The 21,413-nt window shown below is 46.4% G+C and overlaps 1 protein-coding gene across 4 annotated transcripts in view; it reads left to right on the top strand.

Annotated features, from left to right (window-relative positions):
• The window catches only part of nipblb (NIPBL cohesin loading factor b), a 333,312-nt gene extending 312,264 nt beyond the window's left edge, over positions 1 to 21,048 (top strand). For all 4 annotated transcript variants that reach the window (XM_055631095.1, XM_055631096.1, XM_055631094.1 and 1 more), the window contains 6 exons: positions 5,358 to 5,558; positions 11,034 to 11,180; positions 12,408 to 12,673; positions 14,841 to 15,015; positions 18,311 to 18,496; positions 20,041 to 21,048. In XM_055631095.1, coding sequence (XP_055487070.1) covers positions 5,358 to 5,558; positions 11,034 to 11,180; positions 12,408 to 12,673; positions 14,841 to 15,015; positions 18,311 to 18,496; positions 20,041 to 20,406 — 1,341 coding nt within the window. In that variant the 3' untranslated portion in view covers positions 20,407 to 21,048. The remainder of the gene's footprint in view (positions 1 to 5,357; positions 5,559 to 11,033; positions 11,181 to 12,407; positions 12,674 to 14,840; positions 15,016 to 18,310; positions 18,497 to 20,040) is intronic.
• Positions 21,049 to 21,413: the final 365 nt, after the last annotated feature.

Genomic DNA, 21,413 nt, shown 5'->3' with positions numbered 1-21,413 from the left:
GCCAAACGAGGGCAGGTGGTATAGGAACGTGTAATAACTCAGAATCCGTACATAAGTATGTTGTTATAGTAAACACACAGAGCTCAAATACATAGGTGTTGTATGCTCAAGCACAGCAATTCATCTAACTAGAGGCTGGATTAACAGACTAGATAATGTGAGACACTCAACCAGATGGCTGTTTGAGTGTACTGTAAAACACAGCAAAGTGTAGCCGGAAGCCAGAGGATTGGGAAACTTTCATAGGACAACAGAAGGAAACAAAACGGGCAATACGGGCTGAAAAGATGAAGTGTGAAGGGAAGCTGGCCAGGAATATAAAGAAGGACAGTAAAAGCTTCTTTAGATATGTTAAGGGGAAAATAGTAGCAAAGTCAAATGTGGATCCCTTGAAGGCAGACACGGGTGAAATTATTATGGGCAACAAGAAATGGCAAAAGCGTTGAACAGGTACTTTGGATCTGTCATCACTAAGGAAGACACAAACAATCTCCCAGATGTATTGGAGGACAGAGGATCTAAGGGGGTAGAGGAACTGAAAGACATTTTCATTAGGTGAGAAATAGTATTGGGTAGGCTAATGGGACTGAAGGATGATAAATCCCCCGGGCCTGATGGTCTGCATCCCAGGGTCCTCAGGGAGGTGGCTCTAGAAATAGTGGATGCATTGGTGATCATTTTCCAATGTTCAATAGATTCAGGATCAGTTCCTGTGGATTGGAGGATAGCTAATGTTATCCCACTTTTCAAGAAAGGAGTGAGAGAGAAAACGGGGAATTACAGACCAGTTAGCCTGACTTCGGTGGTGGGAAAGATGCTGGAGTCAATTATTAAAGAGGTAATAATGGGGCATTTGGATAGCAGTAAAATGATTAGTCCAAGTCAGCATGGATTTATGAAAGGGAAATCATGCTTGAACTAATCTTCTGGAATTTTTGAGGATGTGACAAGTAAAATGGATGATGGGATGTCAGTGTATGTAGTGTATCTAGACTTTCAGAAAGCCTTCGATAAGGTCCTGCACGGGAGACTGGTGACTAAAATTAGAGCACATGGTATTGGGGGTAGGGTGTTGACATGGATAGAAAATTTGGTTGGCAGACAGGAAGCAAAGAGGTGTTGGGGTGCAACTATTTACCATATATATTAATGATTTGGAAGAGGGAATTAGGAGCAACACTAGCAAGTTTGCAGATGACACAAAGCTGGGTAACAGTTGGAGGTTGCAGGGTGACCTGGACAGGTTGAGTGAGTGGGCAGATTCGTGGCAGATGCAGTATAATATAGATAAATGTGAGGTTATCCACTTTGGCGGCAAAAATCAGGGGGCAGATTAATATCACAATGGGGTTAGGTTAGGCAGTGAGACCTGGGCGTCCTTGTACACCAGTCACTGAAAGTTGGCGTGCAGGTACAGCAGGCAGTGAAGAAAGCTAATGGAATGTTGGCCTTCATAACTAGAGGATTTCAGTATAGGAGTAAAGGAGTTCTTTTGCAGTTGTATAGAGCTCCGGTGAGACCACATCTGGAGTATTGTGTACAGTTTTGGTCTCCTAATTTGAGGAAGGACATCCTTGTGATTGAGGCAGTGCAGCGTAGGTTCACGAGATTGATCCCTGGGATGGCGGGACTGTCATATGAGGAAAAATTGAAAAGACTAGGCTGGAGTTTAGAAGGATGAGGGGGATCTTATAGAAACATATAAAATTATAAAAGGACTGGACAAGCTAGATGCAGGAAAAATGTTCCAATGTTGGGTGAGTCCAGAACCAGGGGCCACAGTCTTAGAATAAAGGGGAGGTCATTTAAGACTGAGGTGAGAAAATACTTTTTCACCCAGAGAGTTGTAAATTTGTGGAATTCCCTGCCACAGAGGGCAGTGGAGGTCATGTCACTGGATGGATTTAAGAGAGAGTTAGATAGAGCTCTAGGGGCTAGTGGAGTCCAGGGATATGGGGAGAAGGCAGGCACGGGTTATTGATTGGGGACGATCAGCCATGATCACAATGAATGGCGGTGCTGGCTCGAAGGGCCGAATGGCCTCCTCCTGCACCTATTTTCTATGTTTCTATGACATGGATCAGGTCAACTAATACTGACTGATCTACATCCTCCTTCTTAAGTATAATAAATCATGCAAGTAAATAAGTATACAACTAAAACTTCCAATGTATAGTAGGAAGATAGAGTGCTTTATAAATCGCAACTAAGCCGTGAATAATATGAATAAGGAGGAGTACAATAAGTAATGGAAACCTGTAATCAGTATTTAATACAGTCTTTGTATTTGGGTTAGGCCGACAAACCCGTCCTATACGCGTACGGTACATGCCCTCTGCTGGAGGGACGGGTGACAACATATCTGGCGGTGATTCAACAGTCTTTGTTGGAGACTTCACGGGTGATACCACCGGTGGTCTAATAGGTGATTTTGCCAATAGTGCCGATGGCTCTTTGGTCATTGGGGAGCCATTACAGTTTGAACCCCCAGTCTGTGCATTAGTCTTTGGCACAAAGACGTACACTGATGTAGCCATATGAGAACTGCTGCGATGGTCTTGCTTCGCTCACCGGCAGAATATGTTTTCTATTGCGCCTGTAAATTCTTCCAGTGGAACGGACTGAATAAGAGCGTGGCTCCAGGCAGGTTTCTGCCACTACGCCTATGCAGTCATGTCCTTTCTGTGTTTGTAGGCGGACCGTTTGTCCGGGAGACAAAGACGAGGGGGCAGCTGGTTCGGTCGTGATATGTTTTTTGAACTTTCCGTTTGTGTTGTAGTTGGGCCTGGACTGCGTATGGATCACGGACCTGAGGTTATAGCAGTTACTTTGCTACTGAAAAGGTAGTGCGGGTTTGTGTGGACATCAAACGCTGTGGAGGTGAACCTAACACTGCATCCCACGAAACGTTGTGTAGGTTAAGAAGGTCCAGGAAGATATCAGACCCCGCTCTTGTAGATTTTGCCATCACCGGTTTAGCACTGCGAATGACTCTTTCGGCTAACCCGTGTTTGAAATCCCAGCGTTGGGTAAAATCTTTGAAGCTTTAGCTTGTAAATTGTCCTGCATTGTCCGAGAGAGGGGCCCCGTGAACTGAGAAGTGTCTTGCAAGTTTCTGAATAATGAATGAGGCAGTGCGGAGCTAATTAATTTGAAACCAACGGTCCACTAGAACCAGATACTGGTTGCCATTCCAATCGAAAATGTCAGTCGCCAGGGTTGTCCACGGTAGATCAGGAACCGGGTGATGCAGCAGCGGTTCCTTCTGCTGGTGCAGTGCTAGAGGCCATACTGGGAGGCGTCGCAGGTCAGCATGACTGGCTGATTAACATCGAAGTACGCCAGAGTGGGTGGGCACGACATCTGTTGTTTTAAAGTGTCGATAGCTTGCTGCTGCTGTTCGTGCCATATCCAAACAGTGTCCTTGAGAATGAGCTGGCGTCACAGGGCTGAGAGCTCGCTGAAGTGTGGAATAAACTTGCCCAGGTAGTTCACCATGCCTAAAAATCTTTGCAGCATCGATATGCGCTGCCATTTCACTGATGGCTGCTGTCTTTGCAGGATCGACTCCAAACAATTCCTCCAACTTTCAGGCCATTGCTGGTGAAAAGATGACCGACATATTTAACGGTTGACTCGAAACCTGCATTTACTGGGATTGAGTTTTAAGTGTACCTCCCTGACACGGTCGAGCAACTTTTTCAAATGTTATCGTGCTCCTGCAGGTCTTTACCCCCTACGTTAATATCATCCACAATGATTACGCGGGGTTATGTGTCAAAAATCTGCCCCATCGAGCGTTGGAATACTTCGCTGGCTGAATTGATGCCAAACGGCATGCGTAGAAATCTGTAGCGTCCAAAGGCTGTGCTGAAAGTAATGAGCAGCGATGATTGATTGTCAAGAGGAATTTTCCAGAACAAGCTCTTGGCATCCATCACAGAGAACACTGTAGCCTTGCCCATGTGCACAGCTACCTCTTCCACAGTACACATGGGGTGATGAGGTCTCTTTAACGCAGTATTTAGGTCTCTAGGGTTGATACATATACGTATCTCCTGCTTGTTCTTTTTAGTGGGAGCTACCATGAAGGATACCCACTCTGGATTCGGAGACTGGCGTGATGACCATTTGGGCCTCCATTCTATCGAGTTCAGCTGTAACTCGGTCCCGCATGGCAACCGGAATACGATTAGCAGGACAAACAACAAGCTTCACGTCCGGGTCTAGAATCATTGAATACGTGAGCGCAGCTCGCCGAGTTCATCGTTGAAAAGCGTTGTTGAATGGCTGTTAGTAAAACATGACATGGATCAGGTCAACTAATACTGACTGATCTACAGGTGGGGCTAACTTAGATGGGACATCTTGATCGGCATCAACAAGTTGGGCTAAAGGGCTTGTTTTCGTGCTGTGTACCTCTATGACTTGGAATGGAATGCTTTATTATCTTTACATGTGACAAGGCACAGTGAAATTCTTTGTTTGCATACCCAACGTATACAAATAGCGGCCACCTACAGCGCTAACAAAGCTACTAAATACGCCAGCTCCTTCTTTGTTCTCCCCCACACCGGGTCCTCCATTGTTCTTCCCCACCCTCTCATTGACCATGGGTCGACCCACACGGCTTCACCGTCGTGACTTGTAGGAATAACAATAAACAACAGACAATAGGTGCAGGAGTAGGCCATTTGGCCCTTCGAGCCAGCACCGCCATTCAATGTGATCATGGCTGATCATCCCCAATCAGTACCCTGTTCCTGCCTTCTCCCCATATCCCCTAACTCCGCTATCTTTAAGAGCCCTATCTAGCTCTCTCTTGAAAGTATCCAGAGAACCCGCCTCCACCGCCCTCTGAGGCAGAGAATTCCACAGACTCGCAACCAACTGTGTGAAAAAGTGTTTGCTCATCTCCGTTCTAAATGGCTTACCCCTTATTGTTAAACTTAACAACTGGAGAACACAGATTTAAGCTGTGCCAAATCCCCAAATGGGGAGAAATTATCATGCACGGCAAGATCTTGCATTCTGGGTGAAAATTCTGCCATAATTTTCAAAAGACAATAAATGCAAAAGGAAAAATTGAGAAGGGTGGCTGGCGAAATATACTCTGCAAACTCAAGTCAAGAGTATTTAACTGTCATATGTGCCACAATGGTGATATTCTTACTTGCAGAAGTGGTTTTTAAACACAATAAACAAACAAAAACAGTTCAATAAATAAAATATTGCCAACATAGTGCAAAACAAAAGCCTGGTTATAGTCGTGCTTTGGAATGCATTGTGCACATGTACGTAAAATGATGGATTGAAGTTTGTTTGAGAGGGTAATATCGTGTGTACTGTTTTCCCAGATGAAAGCAGTGGCAGGGATGAAGATGTCATACCAACTTCAACTATCCATCCACTCTGATATAAAGGAAATAATCCGTGGCAGCAGACATGAGGAGAGTGTGACTGCTTTGTGTTCACATCTCTACAGCATGATCCGAGGAAACCGACAACATCGACGCGCCTTCCTCATCGCCTTACTCAACTTATTCGATGACAGTGCAGTAAGTTGGCAATACGCCTAGTGTTTATGGTGCATGCTTCATTTCCACTCAAATGGTTTGATATACCAGGATGTTCAAGAAGGAACTGCAGATGCTGGAAAATCGAAGGTAGACAAAAGTGCTGGAGAAACCCAGCGAGTGCGGCAGCATCTATGGAGCGAAGGAAACAGGCAACATTTTGGGCCGAACCCCTTCTTCAGACAGGATAGTGTGTGCCAATTTCCAGCTTTCCCACTTTTCCAGCTTTCTTCTCCCCCACTACCATTCGCAAACAATCAGTCTGAAGAAGGGTCTCAACCCAAAACGTCACCTATCCATGTTCTCCAGAGATGCTACCTGACCTTCTGAGTTACTCCAGCCGTGGGGGTGGGGGTGGGTGGCGGTATCGGTACGGAACATTTACATTTTTCATCTTGAAATTGTGCAATATGGTGCATACTGTAGCGAGTTTTTTAACTTACACTTGAATGCAATATATATGCTTTAAATTGGATTGGAGCGTTTTTGAAAGGGGGGAGGCTTTGCGATCATTGATCACTGGCCTTGGGGGTACCCAGTGAGGGAGTGGAGCAACCGAGTGGGGAGAGGGTGTGGAAGAAGGGTGTCCCCCCTCCCAGGGTAGGAACGTTTTGAAATTTGATGTATTCAAATCATGTTTTAGTGCACTGTAGAAGTATGATTTCAATGTTTTTTGTATGAAGTATTTTTAAGAGGTAACTTTTTAAGGGGTAACTTTATCCACACAAAGGGTGATGGGTGTATGGAACAAGCTGCCAGAGGAGGTAGTTGAGGCAGGGACCATCCCAACATTTAAGAAAAAGTTAGACTGATACATGGATAGGACAGGTTTGGAGGTATGGACCAAAAGCAGGTGGCGTAGCTGGGACATGTTGGCGGTTGTGGGCAAGTTGCACCGAAGGGCCTGTTTTCACACTGTATCACTCTATGACTACATTATACCTCCACCATGCATGAATGCTTTAAAATCAAGTGATCGAGTTTTATTGCCATATACTCAAGCATAGAAACATAGAAAATAGGTGCAGGAATAGGCCATCGGCCCTTCGAGCCAGCACTGCCATTCAATATGATCATGGCTATTCATCTAAAATCAGTACCTCTTTCCTGTTTTTTCCCCATATCCCTTGATGTCATTAGCCCCAAGAACTAAATGTAACTCTCTCTTGAAAACATCCAGTGAATTGGCCTGCACTGCCTTCTGTGGCAGAGAATTCCACAGATTCACAACTCTCTGTGTGAAGAAAGTTTGTCCTCATCTCAGTCCTAACTGCCCCCCCCCTTTATTCTTAAACTGTGACCCCTGGTTCTGAACGCCCCCAACATCGGGAACATTTTTCCTGCAGTTACAGTAAGTGAAAATCTAGCAGGCAAGCAGGATGCTTTCACCAACCACCCCCATTTGAAGTCCACTATCTTCCACCGTTTCTACCCAGTGCTTGGTACTTACTTCCAGCAGCCACTGGTTGTCCTCCAGGATGCACCGAGCCGCAGCCTGATCCATGCCGGTCACCTGGGCGAATTCGGCACAGAGACTCTCACGGCAGCGGCGCAACGCTTCGACGCCTCCGACGGCCCGGGACTCTTGCACTGAGGCTGCTCCATGGCCGGAGCTGCAGTGAGCGACTCGCCAGCCCGGCAAACACTCGCCAGCCCCGCTCCCCGTCCGCATCTGTCCCCGCCACTGCTTCTGCTTCCAACTCCCCGCATCTGTTCCCGCCGCTGGTTCTGCTCCCATCCCTCCCTCATCCCCGGCTCTCCAACACCCGCGGACCATGCAGTTTATCCGAGCGTGAGAAATTTCTGATCAGCGTGAGGGCGTGAGAGTTTGCTTGAGGGCGTGATTCTCACGCTCAAAGCGTGAAAGTTGGCAGCCCTGCGTTGTATATTAATGATTTAGGCGAGGGGATTGAAGGCTTTGTGGCCAAGTTTGTGGATGATACGAAAATAGGTGGAGGGGCAGGTAGCATAGAGAAAGCAGGGACTCTGCAGAAGGACTTGGACAGGTTGGGAGAGTGGGCAGAGAAATGGCAGATGGAATATAGTGGAGCAAAGTGTGGAGTCGTGCATTTTGGTCGTAGGAATAAAGGCATAGACCATTTTCTGAATGGGGAGACAATCCAGAAATCGGAGGTGCAAAGGGGCTTGGGATTTGTTGGTGCAGGATTCCCAATAAGTTCATCTGCAAGTTGAATCGGGGATAAAGAAAGCAAACTCAATGCTAGCATTTATTTCAAGAGGGCTTGTATATAAAAACAGGGGTGTAATGCTAAGGCTCTATAAGGTGCTGGTAATGCCGCATTTGGGATATTGTGGGCACCATATCTGAGGAAAGAAGTGCTGGCTCTTGAGAGAGTCCAGAAGAGGTTTATAAGAATGATCCCAGCAATAAGTAGGTTAACCTATGATGAACATTTGTTGGCACTGGGCCTGTACTCGCTGGAGTTTAGAAGAATTAAGGGGGACCTCATTGAAATATACGGAATAGTGAAAGGGCTGGATGTGGATGTGGAGAGGATGTGTCCACTAGTGGGGGAGTCTAGGACTAGAGGTCATAGCCTCAGAATTAAAGGATGTTATTTTAGGAAGGAGATGAGAGATTTATTTAGTCAGAGGGTGGTGAATCTGTGGAATTCTTTGCCACAGAAGGCTGTAGTCAGTGGATAATGATCAGGTAGTGGACAGTGGATAAGGTAGTGAGAGATAGATTTTTGATTAGTGCGGGTGTCAGAGGTTACGTGGAGAAGGCAGGAGAATGTGGTTAGGAGGGAGAGATAGATCAGCCATGATTGAATGGGCCAAATTAGACTCTTATCCCTTATGACCTATCAGTCTGAAGGGTCGCGATCGGAACCGTTGTTTGCCCATTCCCTCCACAGACGCTGCCTGAGCCGCTGAATTCCTCCTGCACTTTGTATTTTATTCAAGTAGAAGAGAAATGGGCCGCTGAGCAAACTAATGACAACTTTAGTAGTGATAAATGCATTGGGAAGAAAAGTCTAGAACTCCAAGCTAATGACAAGAGATGAGTTGACTAAAGTGGCTTATAGTCAAAGTCAAAAGTCAAAGTGGCCTTTATAAAATCCAACTTTAAAGTTTATGTTTAAGCAGTGAATGAGATGCATTTAAAAATAAAGATTCCACTGGAAAAATGATCCCCCCCTTGGCTCAATGTACATTACCTTTGGCCATTAGATTTTAAGATGAAGGTGTCACGTCATTTTGAGGATGCGTAGAGTAAAATGTTTCAGGGTGACAGTTTTAGAATCCACTAATGGATGACAGAAAATTTGTCAAGATAGGATTTGAGAGTTAAAGGAATAAGAAATATAAAAAACAAATTGGAAGGGTTGCAAGGTAAATGTAAAAAGATGAAAGCAAAGGGTCTTGTGTGCAGAAACATTGTAATGTAATGTAGAATAAGGAAATGGCTGAGAGTAAACAAATATCTTGGCATCCGTGTTCACAGAAGAGAGAAAGGAATATTCTAGAAAATAGAATCGTTGAACAGTACCAGACTTTGTGTGTCTGATGAATGTGGGTTTTGGAAGGCGCTAGAGTTGCTGCCTTACCACACCAGAGACCCGAGTTTAGTCCTGACTTTGGGGGCTGTCTACAAAGTTTCTACGTTCTCCCTGTGACCTGCATGAGTTTTCTCCGGGTGCTCCGGTTTTCTCCCACACTCCAAAGGCGTACAGGCGTGTAGATTATGTGGCTTCAGAACAAAATGTAAGTTTTCCCTAGTGTGTAGTGTAAGGGATGGTTGCTGGTTGGCGTGGACTTGGTGTACCAAAGGGCCTGTTTTCACACTGTATCTCTAAAGTCTAAATGTGAAGGATGTTGGCTGTATCGACTCAGCGAGACTTTTGACCAGAAAGTTAAACTGCATGGGATGCAGGGTGAGCTAGCTATGTCTTGGTGGCAGGGCTCAAGGGTGTTAGTGGAGGGTTGTTTTTCACAGGGAGGCCTGTGACCAGTGGTGTGTGTGGTGCATGGATCAGAGCGAGGTCCAATGTTGTTTGTTTGTCATCTATATCAATGATCTGCATGAGAATGTTGTGGCATGATTAGTAAGTGCAGTGTAGAGGGAAAAGTGAAGAAGGTTGTCGCAAGGATGCAACAGGATCGAGATCAACTGGGAAGGTGGATCTGAGGGTCACTTAGAGAATCTAACTTGGACTATGGAAAGATAAACCAGGGCTGGAAATGTCAGGGTTCTGGAGAGTGCTGTTGAACAGAGACTGAGGGACATGGGTGCATAGTTCATCAGTACGGATGTTGGGACACCACTGTACTACTGTGGGCCGTCACAGTGGCGCAGCGGTAGAGTTGCTGCCTTACTGCGCTTGCAGCCCTGGAGACCCGGGTTTGATCACGACTACGGGTGCTGTCTGTACAGAGTTTGTACCTTCTCCCCGTGATCGCGTGCGTTTTCTCCGGGTGCTCCGGTTTCCTCCCACACTCCAAAGACGTTCAGGTTTGTGGGTTAGTTGAATTGGTATAAGTGTAAATTGTCCGTAGTCTAGTGTGTGTAGAATAGTGTTAGTGTGTGGGAATGGCTGGTTGGTGCGGACTCGCTGGGACAATGGGCCTGCTTCTGCGCTGTATCTCTAAACTAATATAAACTGTACAAAATGTTGTGATGTTCTGGTTGCCTAAGTCTAGGAAGGAAGGATGCCGTTAGCTGGAAAGGATAAAGAAAAGATTCACAATGGTGTTGGTGGAACCAGGGTTAATAGGAGAGACTGGATAGTCTGGAACTGGAGCAAAGTAGGCTGTGAGATGACATGATACACGTTTATATAATCATGATAGGTTGAAGGTGAGAGGGGGTGTGAGGGGCAGCTGTTTCACAGAAGGGGAGGTGGTGGAGAGAATGAGCTGCCAGAGGAAGAGTATATGATTGTTTCTTAACTGCCCACAGAAATAGCAAAACAATTGCTCAGGGTGGGAGATGACATCAATGAAAGATGAGTGGGTATGGGTGGAGCGGGAAGAGTTGGCCTGGAGGGGAGGGGAGGGATGTGAGCTGTTTTTCTGTGTCTCATCCAAAAGTTGGTGCCCTGAGAATCCAGCAGTGGCCAGACTTGTCTCATCTTTGGAGCAGAATTTGAACATTCTGATCGAGTCACTTCCCCATTATACTTGTTGTCTGTCCTAATGTAGATGTTGCATTCTGACATTGAATAGCCTTGCACTCCATCAGCTAACAATAACAGGTTGTTTGAAGAAGGGTCTCGACCCAAAATGTCACCTATTCCTTTTCTCTGGAGATACTGGCTGAGTTACTCCAGCTTTGTGTGTCTACCTTTGGTTTATCTGCATTAAGGCATCTGCAGTTCCTTCCTACACAAAGGTTGTTGGTGGTGGAAAAGGGAATTGATTGGAAAGACCATTGGGTTGGTTCCCTGAGCTGGGAGCTGGAATTTAGTCAGACTCTGCTTTCTTCCTGTGCAGAAAACGGAGGTGAACCTGCTGCTGTACATTGCCGACAACATGGCCTGCTTCCCATTCCAGACACAGGAGGAGCCTCTGTTCATCATGCATCACATTGACATCACACTCTCAGTCTCTGGGAGTAATCTGCTGCAGTCCTTCAGGGAGGTGAGTACGAGCTATCTACACGACTGAAACTTATAGTCATATAGCATTGAAACGGGCTGTTTGACCCAACTTGCCCACACTGAAAAACATGTCCCAGCTACACTAGTCCCACCTGCTTGCATTTGGCCCATATCCCTCCAAACCTGTCCTATCCATGTACCTGTCGAATTGTTGCTTAAACATTGCAATAGTCCCTTCCTCAGCTACCTCCTCCGGCTGCTTATTCTGTACACCTAGCAACCTTTATGTGAAAAGGTCACCCCTTAGATTCCTATTAAATCTTTTCCTCTTCACCTTAAACCTATGTCCTCTGCTCCTCGATTCACCTACTCTGGGCAAGAGACTGTGCATCTACCTGATCTATTCCTCCCATGATCTTATACCTCTATAAGATCACCCCTCATCCTCCTGCGCTCCAAGGAAAAGAGTCACAGCTTACTCAACCTCTCCCTACAGTTCAGACCCTCGAGTTCTGGCAACATCCTATTAAATCTTCTCTGTACCCTTTCCAGCTTGACAACATCTTTCCTACAACATGGTGCCCAGAACTGAACACAATATTCTAAATGTGGCATCACCAACGTCTTATACAACTGCAACATGACCTCCCAACTTCTATACTCAATACTCTGACTGTCAAGAGTCAATTTAATTGTCATTTGGACCCCTGGAGGTCCAAACGAAATGCCGTTTCTGCAGCCATACATTACACACAAATAGACCCCAGACACAACATAATTACATTTTACATAAACATCCATCACATAGCTGTGATGGAAGGCCAAAAAAACTTATCTCTCCACTGCACTCTCCCCCCCCCCCCGATGTCAGAGTCAAAGTCAAAGCCCCCGGCTGGCGATGGCGATTGTCCCGCGGCCATTGAAAGCCACGCCGGGTGGTGCGAGGTCGCACACCGGGTCTTGGTGTTGGAGCCCCCGGTGTGCGCTCGCAAAGTCCCGCGGCCATTCCAGCCGCGCGGGGCAGTGGTGTTAGGCCCCGCTCCAGGAGCTCTTCAACCCCGCAACACGGGCGGGAGAATTCGCCGTTGCAGGAGCCCCGTCTGAAGGCCAATGTGCTTTTTGACCACCCTAGCATCTTTTAATCCAAGTGTTTATTGCAAGAAATCTTTGTTCAGTAATAATCCCAGCAACGGTTAATATATCAGCGTTTGAATGTTTTAAAGCAAACATCTAGCATTTTAATTATTTTACTGACTGTGATTTTCAGTCTCTATTGAAAGAACCGTTGCTGAAGGAAAGAGTGTTGACACATTCGGAAGACAGCGGGAGTGAGGATGAGTCACAGCGGCCCCGCAAGTGTCGGAAAAGGTTCAACTCGGACTCGAGTGATGATGAGGATGATCTGGAAGACGTGCTGTCGCGGCTGCCTCCTGACTCAACCCCTCTCCTCGAGTTTGTCAATGCCTCTCAGGGAATTCTGCTGTTGCTGGTCCTGAAGCAACACCTGAAGAATCTTTACGGCTTCTCTGACAGGTACGAGGAGATGCTTGGATGCTGAACCCTGATGTCCCACTCACCCAAACCTCCACATTTACCTGTAGTAAATGTCAACAATTTTTCAAATGGATCATATTCTTTTATTCAATACCCCGTGGGGATTCTGTCCCAATTAGTGACGAGATTGAGATAGTCTTCATTCATGTTTAGTTTCTTAAGCTTGCCCTTCATTTCACGGGATCCTGGTCAATCCTGCCTTTCCTGTCAGGCCAAAATTGGCTACTGAGGTGGTCATTGATAAATTCTGGTGCTTTTCCATGTTTCCTGTCTAGAGGTATTTCACTATCAGTCCAAAGATGGATCTCGACCCAAAATTGTCACCCACTCCTTCTCTTCAGAGATGCTACCTGTCCCGCTGAGGAATGTCCATCGTCGGTTTAAACCAGCATCTGCAGTTCCTTCCTACACATTCCACAATTCTTCCATGCTGTGCTCATTCACTCAGCTTGTCTATATCCTCTCGAAACCTCTCAGCATTTATATATTTCCAAACTTGCTGATGACGTGAAACTAAGTGGGGACGTGAGCGGTGAAGGAGCTTTGGGGTCTTTGGACAAACTGAGTGTCGGCAACAACAAGGTACAGGGAGTGCAATGTGGGACAAGGACAGGGAGTTGAGTACTGTGTGTGCTTTGGGTCTCCCCCACTGAGGAAGGTTGTCCTTGCAGTGGAGGGAGGGAGGGACTGCTGCACTCACGTGTATCTGCTGGAGTTCAGACTGGCAGCATCCAGTCAGTACGTGTGCAATTCTGCAGCTCTGGATTTTGTCAGGCCCAGGAGTCCAGAGACACAATCTGCCATCAGGAAGTTTCCTGAACCAATGGTGAAGCTGTGAAATGTTCTACTGCAGAAAACAGTTGAAGCTTAATTGTTACATACAATGAGGAAGAATTTGTATGTTCAATTTGATATCAATGTGAAGTTGTGCGATATGGGGAGCTGGGTGAAACAGCTGAATTTGGGTGACCGACCAGTGTGATCATGATGAAAGGTGTGGCAGGATCAAAGGGCCGAATGGCCTACTCGTGCTTCGAACTTCAATGTTTCTGTGAAACAGGAAATATTCCTTCTTGCTGAGGACGTAACAACAAACCTTTACAATAGAGAAGCTTGTGGTTAAAGCGGCATTAGATCAGTTTAGTTTAGAGATACAGAAACAGGCCCATTATCCGCACCCACCAGCGATCCCCGCACACTATCACTATTCTACACACACTAGGGACAAGTTTACATTGATTCCAAGCCAACTAACCTACAAACCTGTATGTCTTTGGAGTGTGGGAGGAAACCGAAAATCTCGGAGAAAACCCAGGCAGGGGAGTGTTGAAAAGCGGAGGGATCTCAGAGAACGGGTACTTAGTTCCCTAAAAGTGGCTCACAGGTAGATGGGGTGGTGAAGGAGGCTTTCGGTACATTGGCCTTCATCAGTCAGCGTGTTGAGTATAGAAGTTGGGATGCCACCTTATAGTTGTACAAGATGGTGATGAGGCTGGACTTGGTGTATTGTGTTCAGATGTGGTCACCTGCTATAAGAAGGATGTTAAGCTGGTGAGAGTGCAGAGAAGATTTATGAGGATATAGCCTGGACTTGAGGGCCTGAGCTATTGGGGGAGGTTGACAGGCCATAGCATTTTATCCCTTGGAGCGCAGAAGGCTAAGGAGTGATCTTATAGAGGTGTATAAAGTCACAAGGGGAATAGATGGGGTGAATTCACAAGGTAATTTTCCTAGGTTGGATAATAAGAACCAGTGAACAGGTTTGAAGTGAGAGAGAGAGGTAAGATTTAATCAGAACATTAGGCAGCATTTCCACATGGTGGGAATATAGAACCAGCTGCTGGTGGCAGGTATAACAGCTTTACAGTGAGGGTCAAAGTTTAAAAGCGAGGTGCGGGGTACTTTTTGTAGGCCGCACAAATTCCGGGCCAGGGTGGGTGCCTGGGTCCCGCCCACTGCCAGGGGTAGTGGTGGAGACCCGCACAATAGTGGTGTTCAAGATGTTTTTACATCTTTTTTTACATAGGTACTAGGATATGGATGATGTGCAGCAAAGATGAGTTTGGCACAGACATGTGGGCCGAAGGGCCTGGTCCCGTGCTGGTAATGTTCTGTGTTCTAACATTCTTATCTGTTGATTTCCCAGTAAAATCCAAAAGTATTCGCCATCTGAATCTGCAAAAGTGTACGACAAGGCGGTGAACAGGAAATCTGGAGTGCACTTTAACCCCAGGCAGACGCTGGATTTCCTAAGGAATGGCGTGGGACATGCAGAGATCACCGACTTAGTCAAGAGGAGTATCGTCAAACAATACGTAGATGTAAGTTGTACTTTTCTTTGGTAACTTCAACATTGCAGCAAAGTTGACCAGGGCATTCATTGTCAGCAGATTTGGTGTGTGTCAGTCTAGGCCTGTCTATCTTGTGAAAACCAGTGCAGGGTGAAGATTGGCATCCATTTGGTCAAGGCAGACTCTGTGTGGCTGAATAACAGGAGGCCACTAATGAATCATGACCTGAACCCATTCATAAAGCCTAACCCAAAGGTATCTCCGGACTGTGTGTTCAAGAAGGTGCTGGAAAATCGAAGGTAGACAAAAGTGCTGGAGAAACTCAGGGGGTGAGGCAGCATCTATGGAGCGAAGGAAATAGGCAACGTTTCGGGCCAAAACCCTTCTTCCTTGTCTACTTTGCCCTAAGACTGTGCCTGAAAGTGGCTAGGGAACGGGTTAGCAGTTGGAAGCTGTAGTGATTGTACATTAACACAGTGGGCACAAATTATCCCAGCACTTGGCTGCTGAGCACCACCCAAAACATTCTAGTACGGAGATCCTAGTGGTCACCAACAAACCTGGAGTTTAGTGACCCTATCACTTGGGTCTCCTCGATATCCCGTACCTCCCCCTCCCCCCACAGAGTCGCCCTTGTCCTCACCTCCACCCCATCAGCCGTCGCATATAATCCTTCCACAGTTTCCAACGGGATCCCACTACTGCCCACATAGAAACATAGAAAATAGGTGTAGGAGGAGGCCATTCGGCCCTTCGAGCCAGCACCGCCATTTATTGTGATCATGGCTGATCATCCCCAATCAATAACCCGTGCCTGCCTTCTCCCCATATCCCTTGATTCCACTAGCCCCTAGAGCTCTATCTAACTCTCTTAAATCCATCCACTGATTTGGCCTCCACTGCCCTCTGTGGCAGGGAATTCCACAAATTCACAACTCTCTGGGTGAAAAAGTTTTTTCTCACCTCAGACTTAAATGGCCTCCCCTTTATTCTAAGACTGTGGCCCCATCTCCTCCCCTTTCTGCTTTCCGCAGAGACCGTTCCCTCCGAAATTCCCTGGTCAACTCGTCCCTTCCCACCCAAACCACCCCCTCCCCGGGTACTTTCCTCTGCAACCGCAGGAGATGCAACACCTGTCCCTTTACCTCCCCCCTCGACTTCATCCATCTTGTTTCTCAGTCCAATAATGGCTTCTTTGACTTTCATTGGCACAACTTTGGTCCTCGTGTTGATAGGAGGAAAGACTAGGCGCTGAGAGCTCTCTTATACCTGCGTTAAGGAGGCATTTAAACACACCCGAGCGATTACAAACCCCTGTGAAGCCATGTGTCCCAAACATTATGGTGCCCTGAAATGGGGGTCTATGTATAAACACAGCTGTAATTTCTACATGGTGCACTTTAACCACATGTGATTTTTTTCTACAAATCTCAAATTGTGGAGTACAGAGGCAAAGAAATAAATGATGAGTCTTTGTCCCAAACATTATGGAGGGCACTGTATCTGTTTTGACTTTCAGTGTAGAGCTGAAATTTGATTTGTCCAAAATGGATGCAAGGAAGGATTGAAGTAAATCGGTGTTAAAAAGCAAACCTAGTGAGGGTTCAGACCAAAGACTATAACAAGAGGCAAACATTCAACTATAGATGCCTTCAAACATGGAAGAGCAAAGTAAGGTCAATCAGAAATGGAGTTGATTTGATACTGTGTTGCCACGTGAACTTGGTACAGTAGCACTCTTTGCACACAGTACAAGTATGTAAAGCATGCTGACATGGTTACAAAAGTGTTCAATATACTGTCCAGCACAGAATAGGCTCTTCAGCCCACCGTGGCCATAGCAACCTTCTTACCCTTCTATACTAATCCCATTTGCCCACATTAGGATTCTTCACCTTGACACTGACGTGTCTGTCTAAAAGTCTCTTAACCGATAGTATGTGATTGCACCTGACTCGACAACCACCTGGCAGGCAGTGAGCTCCAGATATCAACCACTGTGTAAAAAATCCTCTCAGTTCCTTTCAAACTCCTTCTTCACCCTAAAGCTGGGCCCTCTTGTTTTTGATATCCTTACCATGGGTCTTTCAGCTCACCCCTCTCTGTAAAGCAAGCCTGGCCTGTCCAATCTCTGCCTGAAGCTAGCCCTCCAGTCCAGGCAAAATCCTGGTGAATCTCAACATAATCACATCCTTCCTGGAGTGTAGCAACCAGAACAGCGCACGTGCTGCCTGACCAGTGTTTCACAAGGTTGTTTAGTTGCCTGGCAGATCCGCTCTTCACTGCCCTATCGATCTGGGTCACACAAGGAACCATGGACTTGGACCTACCCCTGACTGACTGACTGACTACCCAAATGTCAGCATCTCACACATGTTTGGGTCTTAATACAAATTGGGAGCTCCATGTTACACAACTAGTGGAGCACAGAAGCCACAGAGTGAAATTAAAAAGCAAAATGACGGGGCTAATGATCCAAGACTAGTGACATTGACTGGATTTGAGAAGAGAGGTCATCTTATCAAACGATACAGAATCTTGAGTGTTGAGCAGGTTTAATGATATTTGTTCAACAAGTGGGTCTCGGGACAAGGAATTATTTAATACTGAAATAACAAGTTTCTTCATTCAAAGTGTTGTAAATATTTAAAAATGTCTGCCTGTGATGCTGACTGGAGTTGAGCAGAGTCACACAGTGTGCCCTTTGGTCCCACTTGCCCACACCGACAGTCCTTGGCCATCTCAGTTTAGTTTATTGTCATGTATTCTGAGGTACAGTCAAACGCTTTTGTTGCCTGCTGTACAGTCAGCCGAAAGATAGTCAATATATTTACAGTGCAAGGTAAAGCCAGCAAAGTCCGATCAAAGATAGTCCCAAGGATCACCAATGAGCTATAGTAGTTCAGCACTGCTCGCTGGTTGTGGTAGGATGGTTCATTTGCCTGATAACAGCTGAGAAGAAACTGTCCCTGAATGTGGAGGTGTGTGTTTGTTTTCACAATTCTATACCTTTTGCCCGATGGGATAGAGAAGAGGGAGTGGCCAGGATGGGACTGGTCCTTGATGATGCTGCTGGCCTTGCCGAGGCAGCGTGAGGCATAGATGGAGTCAATGGAAGGGAGGTTGGTTTGTGTGATGGTGTGGGCTGCGTCCACAATTTGCTGCAATTTGTTGCGGTCATGGATGGAGCTGGTCCCAGGTCACGTGTTCCCAGGTCACGTGTTCCCAGGTCACGTGTTCCCAGGTACTGTCCTCTGCCCCGTCAGGCATTGACGCCGTGTGAAGCCGCGTGTGGATCATTGATCTCTTCCCGTTAATCTTTCAGTTCAAGACGCTGATGGAACACCTGGATCCTGATGAGGAGGACGAGGACGGGGAGGTGTCTGCGAGCATGGCTGCCCGAAACAAGGCCATCAACGCGCTGCTGGGGGGCGCCAGCCCCAAAAATAACGCAGAGACCGACGATGAGGACAGTGACGGCGATGACAGAGTGGGGGGAGGCATTGCAGGGGTAAGTAGGAGAGCAGGCACTGCTGACATGACACAGTGGGGGGGGGGGGGGGCATTGCAGGGGTAAGTGGGAGAGCAGGGGACATGACACAGTGGGGGGAGGCATTGCAGGGGTAAGTGGGAGAGCAGGCACTGCTGACATCCACACCTCTCCAACCGCTGCTCATCCATATTAAAGAACAATCTTCATTGACATTGTGTCTGGCAGCGGAATGCAGGAAGTGAAGTGAGAACAGGTCAGGCTCCTGTCACTGAGAGGAATCTTCCGTTTTCAGTGACACAGCAGCGGGTGTCACCTCCCAAAGCTGCTGGAGATATCCCCAGAGCTTTCTCTGTTCATTTTGTTTGTACCTCCAACATTTGAGCCTACTAAGGAAATGTGGAGACTTTGTGGGCCTGTTAGTCAAAGCCCAGACTGCTAGACTCTGCCCTCCAGTACTGTGATACAAGCCCTGTTTGTCATCTTCACTAGTTCAATGATAACCAATTTCTTCAGTGTCTACGTTAAACATTTGATGAAGGGATTAGAGTTATTTGGCCCAATTCGTTCATGTGCCCATGTAAACTAGTCCCATTTGACCCACATCCACTAAACCTTTGTGTAGGAAGGAACTGCAGAGGCTGGTTTAAACCGAACATAAACACAAACACTTGAGTAATTCAGCGGGTCAGGCAGCATCTCTGGAGACAAGGAATAGGTGACATTTTGGTATGAGACCATTCTTCAGACTGAGAATCAGGGGAAAGGGGACAGAGAGATATAGAACAAATGAATGAAAGTTTTGCAAAAAAGTAACAATGATAAAATAAACAGGCCATTGTTAGCTGTGAGATGGCTAGGTGAGAATGAGACTCAACAAGACCACTGAAGCTGGTATGATGGGTGGGGGAGGGGATGCCGGGGCTACCTGAAGTGAGAGGAATCAATATATCACTGGGCTGTAAGCTGCCCAAGTGAAATATGAGTTGCTGTTCCTCCAATTTGTGTATAGCCTCACTCTGACAATGGAGGAGACCCAGGACAGAAAGGTCAGTGTGGGAATGGGAAGTGGAATTCAAATGTATTTGTGTCTATCTTCCTCTAAACCTTTACTGTCCATATAACTGTCCAAGTGTCGTTTAAACATTGTGGTAGTCCCTGTCTCAACTAAGAGGAGCCTCCTCTGGCAGTTTGTTCCATACATCCACCAGCCTCGGTGTGTAAACATTGTCCATCAGGTTCCTATTCAATCTTTAATGGTGGGCTAGGAGGAGGAGGTGGGGGTGTATCGTCTAAGGAAGCCAGAACCAACTGTTGAACCTTCCTGAGGTGTTGTGGGCCTTTAGTGTATTTAGTTAGACAATACTTTGGTTTTCTTAGTTGAGTGCTTATCCTAGAGTTATAGCACAAGTACTTTGTGTTTTAATTGTAATTCCCCTCTCACCTTAAAGCTGTTTTCTGGTTCTTGATTGCCCTACTCTGGGTAAAAGACTCTAGAACTGTCTGGCTGTATTGCTGCTATCCACAAGCAGTTGCCTGTTAATCACTGTCTTGCTTGTTGACAGGCCACCAGAAGATCAAAGCGACTGTCAGACGCGGGGGATCTGGGTGCCCAGTTGCACGAGGCGGTGGATGTGATGGACGTGATAGCCATTTGCTGCCCCAAGTATAAAGACCGGCCTCAGATTGCCCGAGTTGTGGAGAAGACCAGCAATGGGTTCAGTGTACATTGGATGGCTGGTTCATACAGCGGCTCTTGGACAGAGGCCAAACGCAGAGAGGGTCGCAAGCTGGTGCCTTGGGTTGACAGTATCAAAGAGACGGACATCATTTACAAGAAAATAGCCCTGACAAGTGCAAATAAGCTGACTAACAAAGTTGTTCAGACTCTGCGATCTCTGTATGCAGCAAAGGAAGGCTCTTCCTGCTAACACAACTAACACTGCAGCCAAACACAGCAGTGACAAGAAGAATCTTGGGGCTAAACGACCACATTCTGGCAACACTTACAAATCAGATGGTTTCACAGTTGGAGTAACTCTGTACTGAAATCCGCGGATGGAGACAGTTGGAGACAGGCGAAGGGAAGGAGCGATTGTCAGATACCATTTCCGTGGGAGCTTCCTTCGCTGTTGTACAGCCAAATCTTCTCGATTGATTTTAAACTCCCACTGTATTATAGTTTAACAAAACAAAAATTGTTTATATCTTGGAAAAAGAATTCTGTTTAAAAATAAAAGTTAAGTGAATGTTGGAATTTAGTCTGTTAATGTTCTTAATAAAGTGTTCTTGGAGTTGAACCTAGCAGCAATGGCTTTCTTTAGTGTAGAAGTTCCAGAGAGAAGTTATTTTACAGGATGTACAATGCCAGACTGTGCTGGATATAATTTATTCTAATGAAAGCATGCAGTATCTGACCTACACAGGAGGAGATTTTATTTGATTTTTTTTTGTTTTGTAAATGTAGATTTTAAATGTATTAGGGTCACTCGGGCAAACAAGAAAAAGGGATCCCCAGCATCAACAACTGGCGGAACAAATACTGCAATAAATTTTTTACCTCTCTTTGTTACCTGTCTGTTTCCGGTTGGTTGTGTTTTCCGTGTCGAGTGGATGTGCTGGAGGTTTGCATTTCCTCAACGCTGGTGAGAAATTAGGCAGCAAACGCTGTCCTGGGGGTATTTCATTCTGCACCGCCCCATGCTAAAGGATGCTATACCATCCTGGCCTTAAAACAAGGTGCTACTAGATTGAAAACTCTGCATTTAATAAGCAGTGGGTGAGGAAATTGAAACCTTTGCACATCTCGTTTAATGAGGGAAATAGATCGGTGCCACACAGTACATGCGTGTGATTCTCGGCCTAGGCACCGCTCCGTCACGGGTCACGTGTGTGGTTCTCAGCCACTGGCTCCATCACGGGACCCACGTGTTCACCG

Source organism: Leucoraja erinacea, unplaced genomic scaffold (assembly GCF_028641065.1).
Source record: "Leucoraja erinacea ecotype New England unplaced genomic scaffold, Leri_hhj_1 Leri_64S, whole genome shotgun sequence".
Lineage (NCBI taxonomy): Eukaryota > Metazoa > Chordata > Chondrichthyes > Rajiformes > Rajidae > Leucoraja > Leucoraja erinaceus.
The sequence above is the reverse complement of the archived record's forward strand: the minus strand, read 5'-3'. Positions and strand labels throughout refer to the sequence as shown.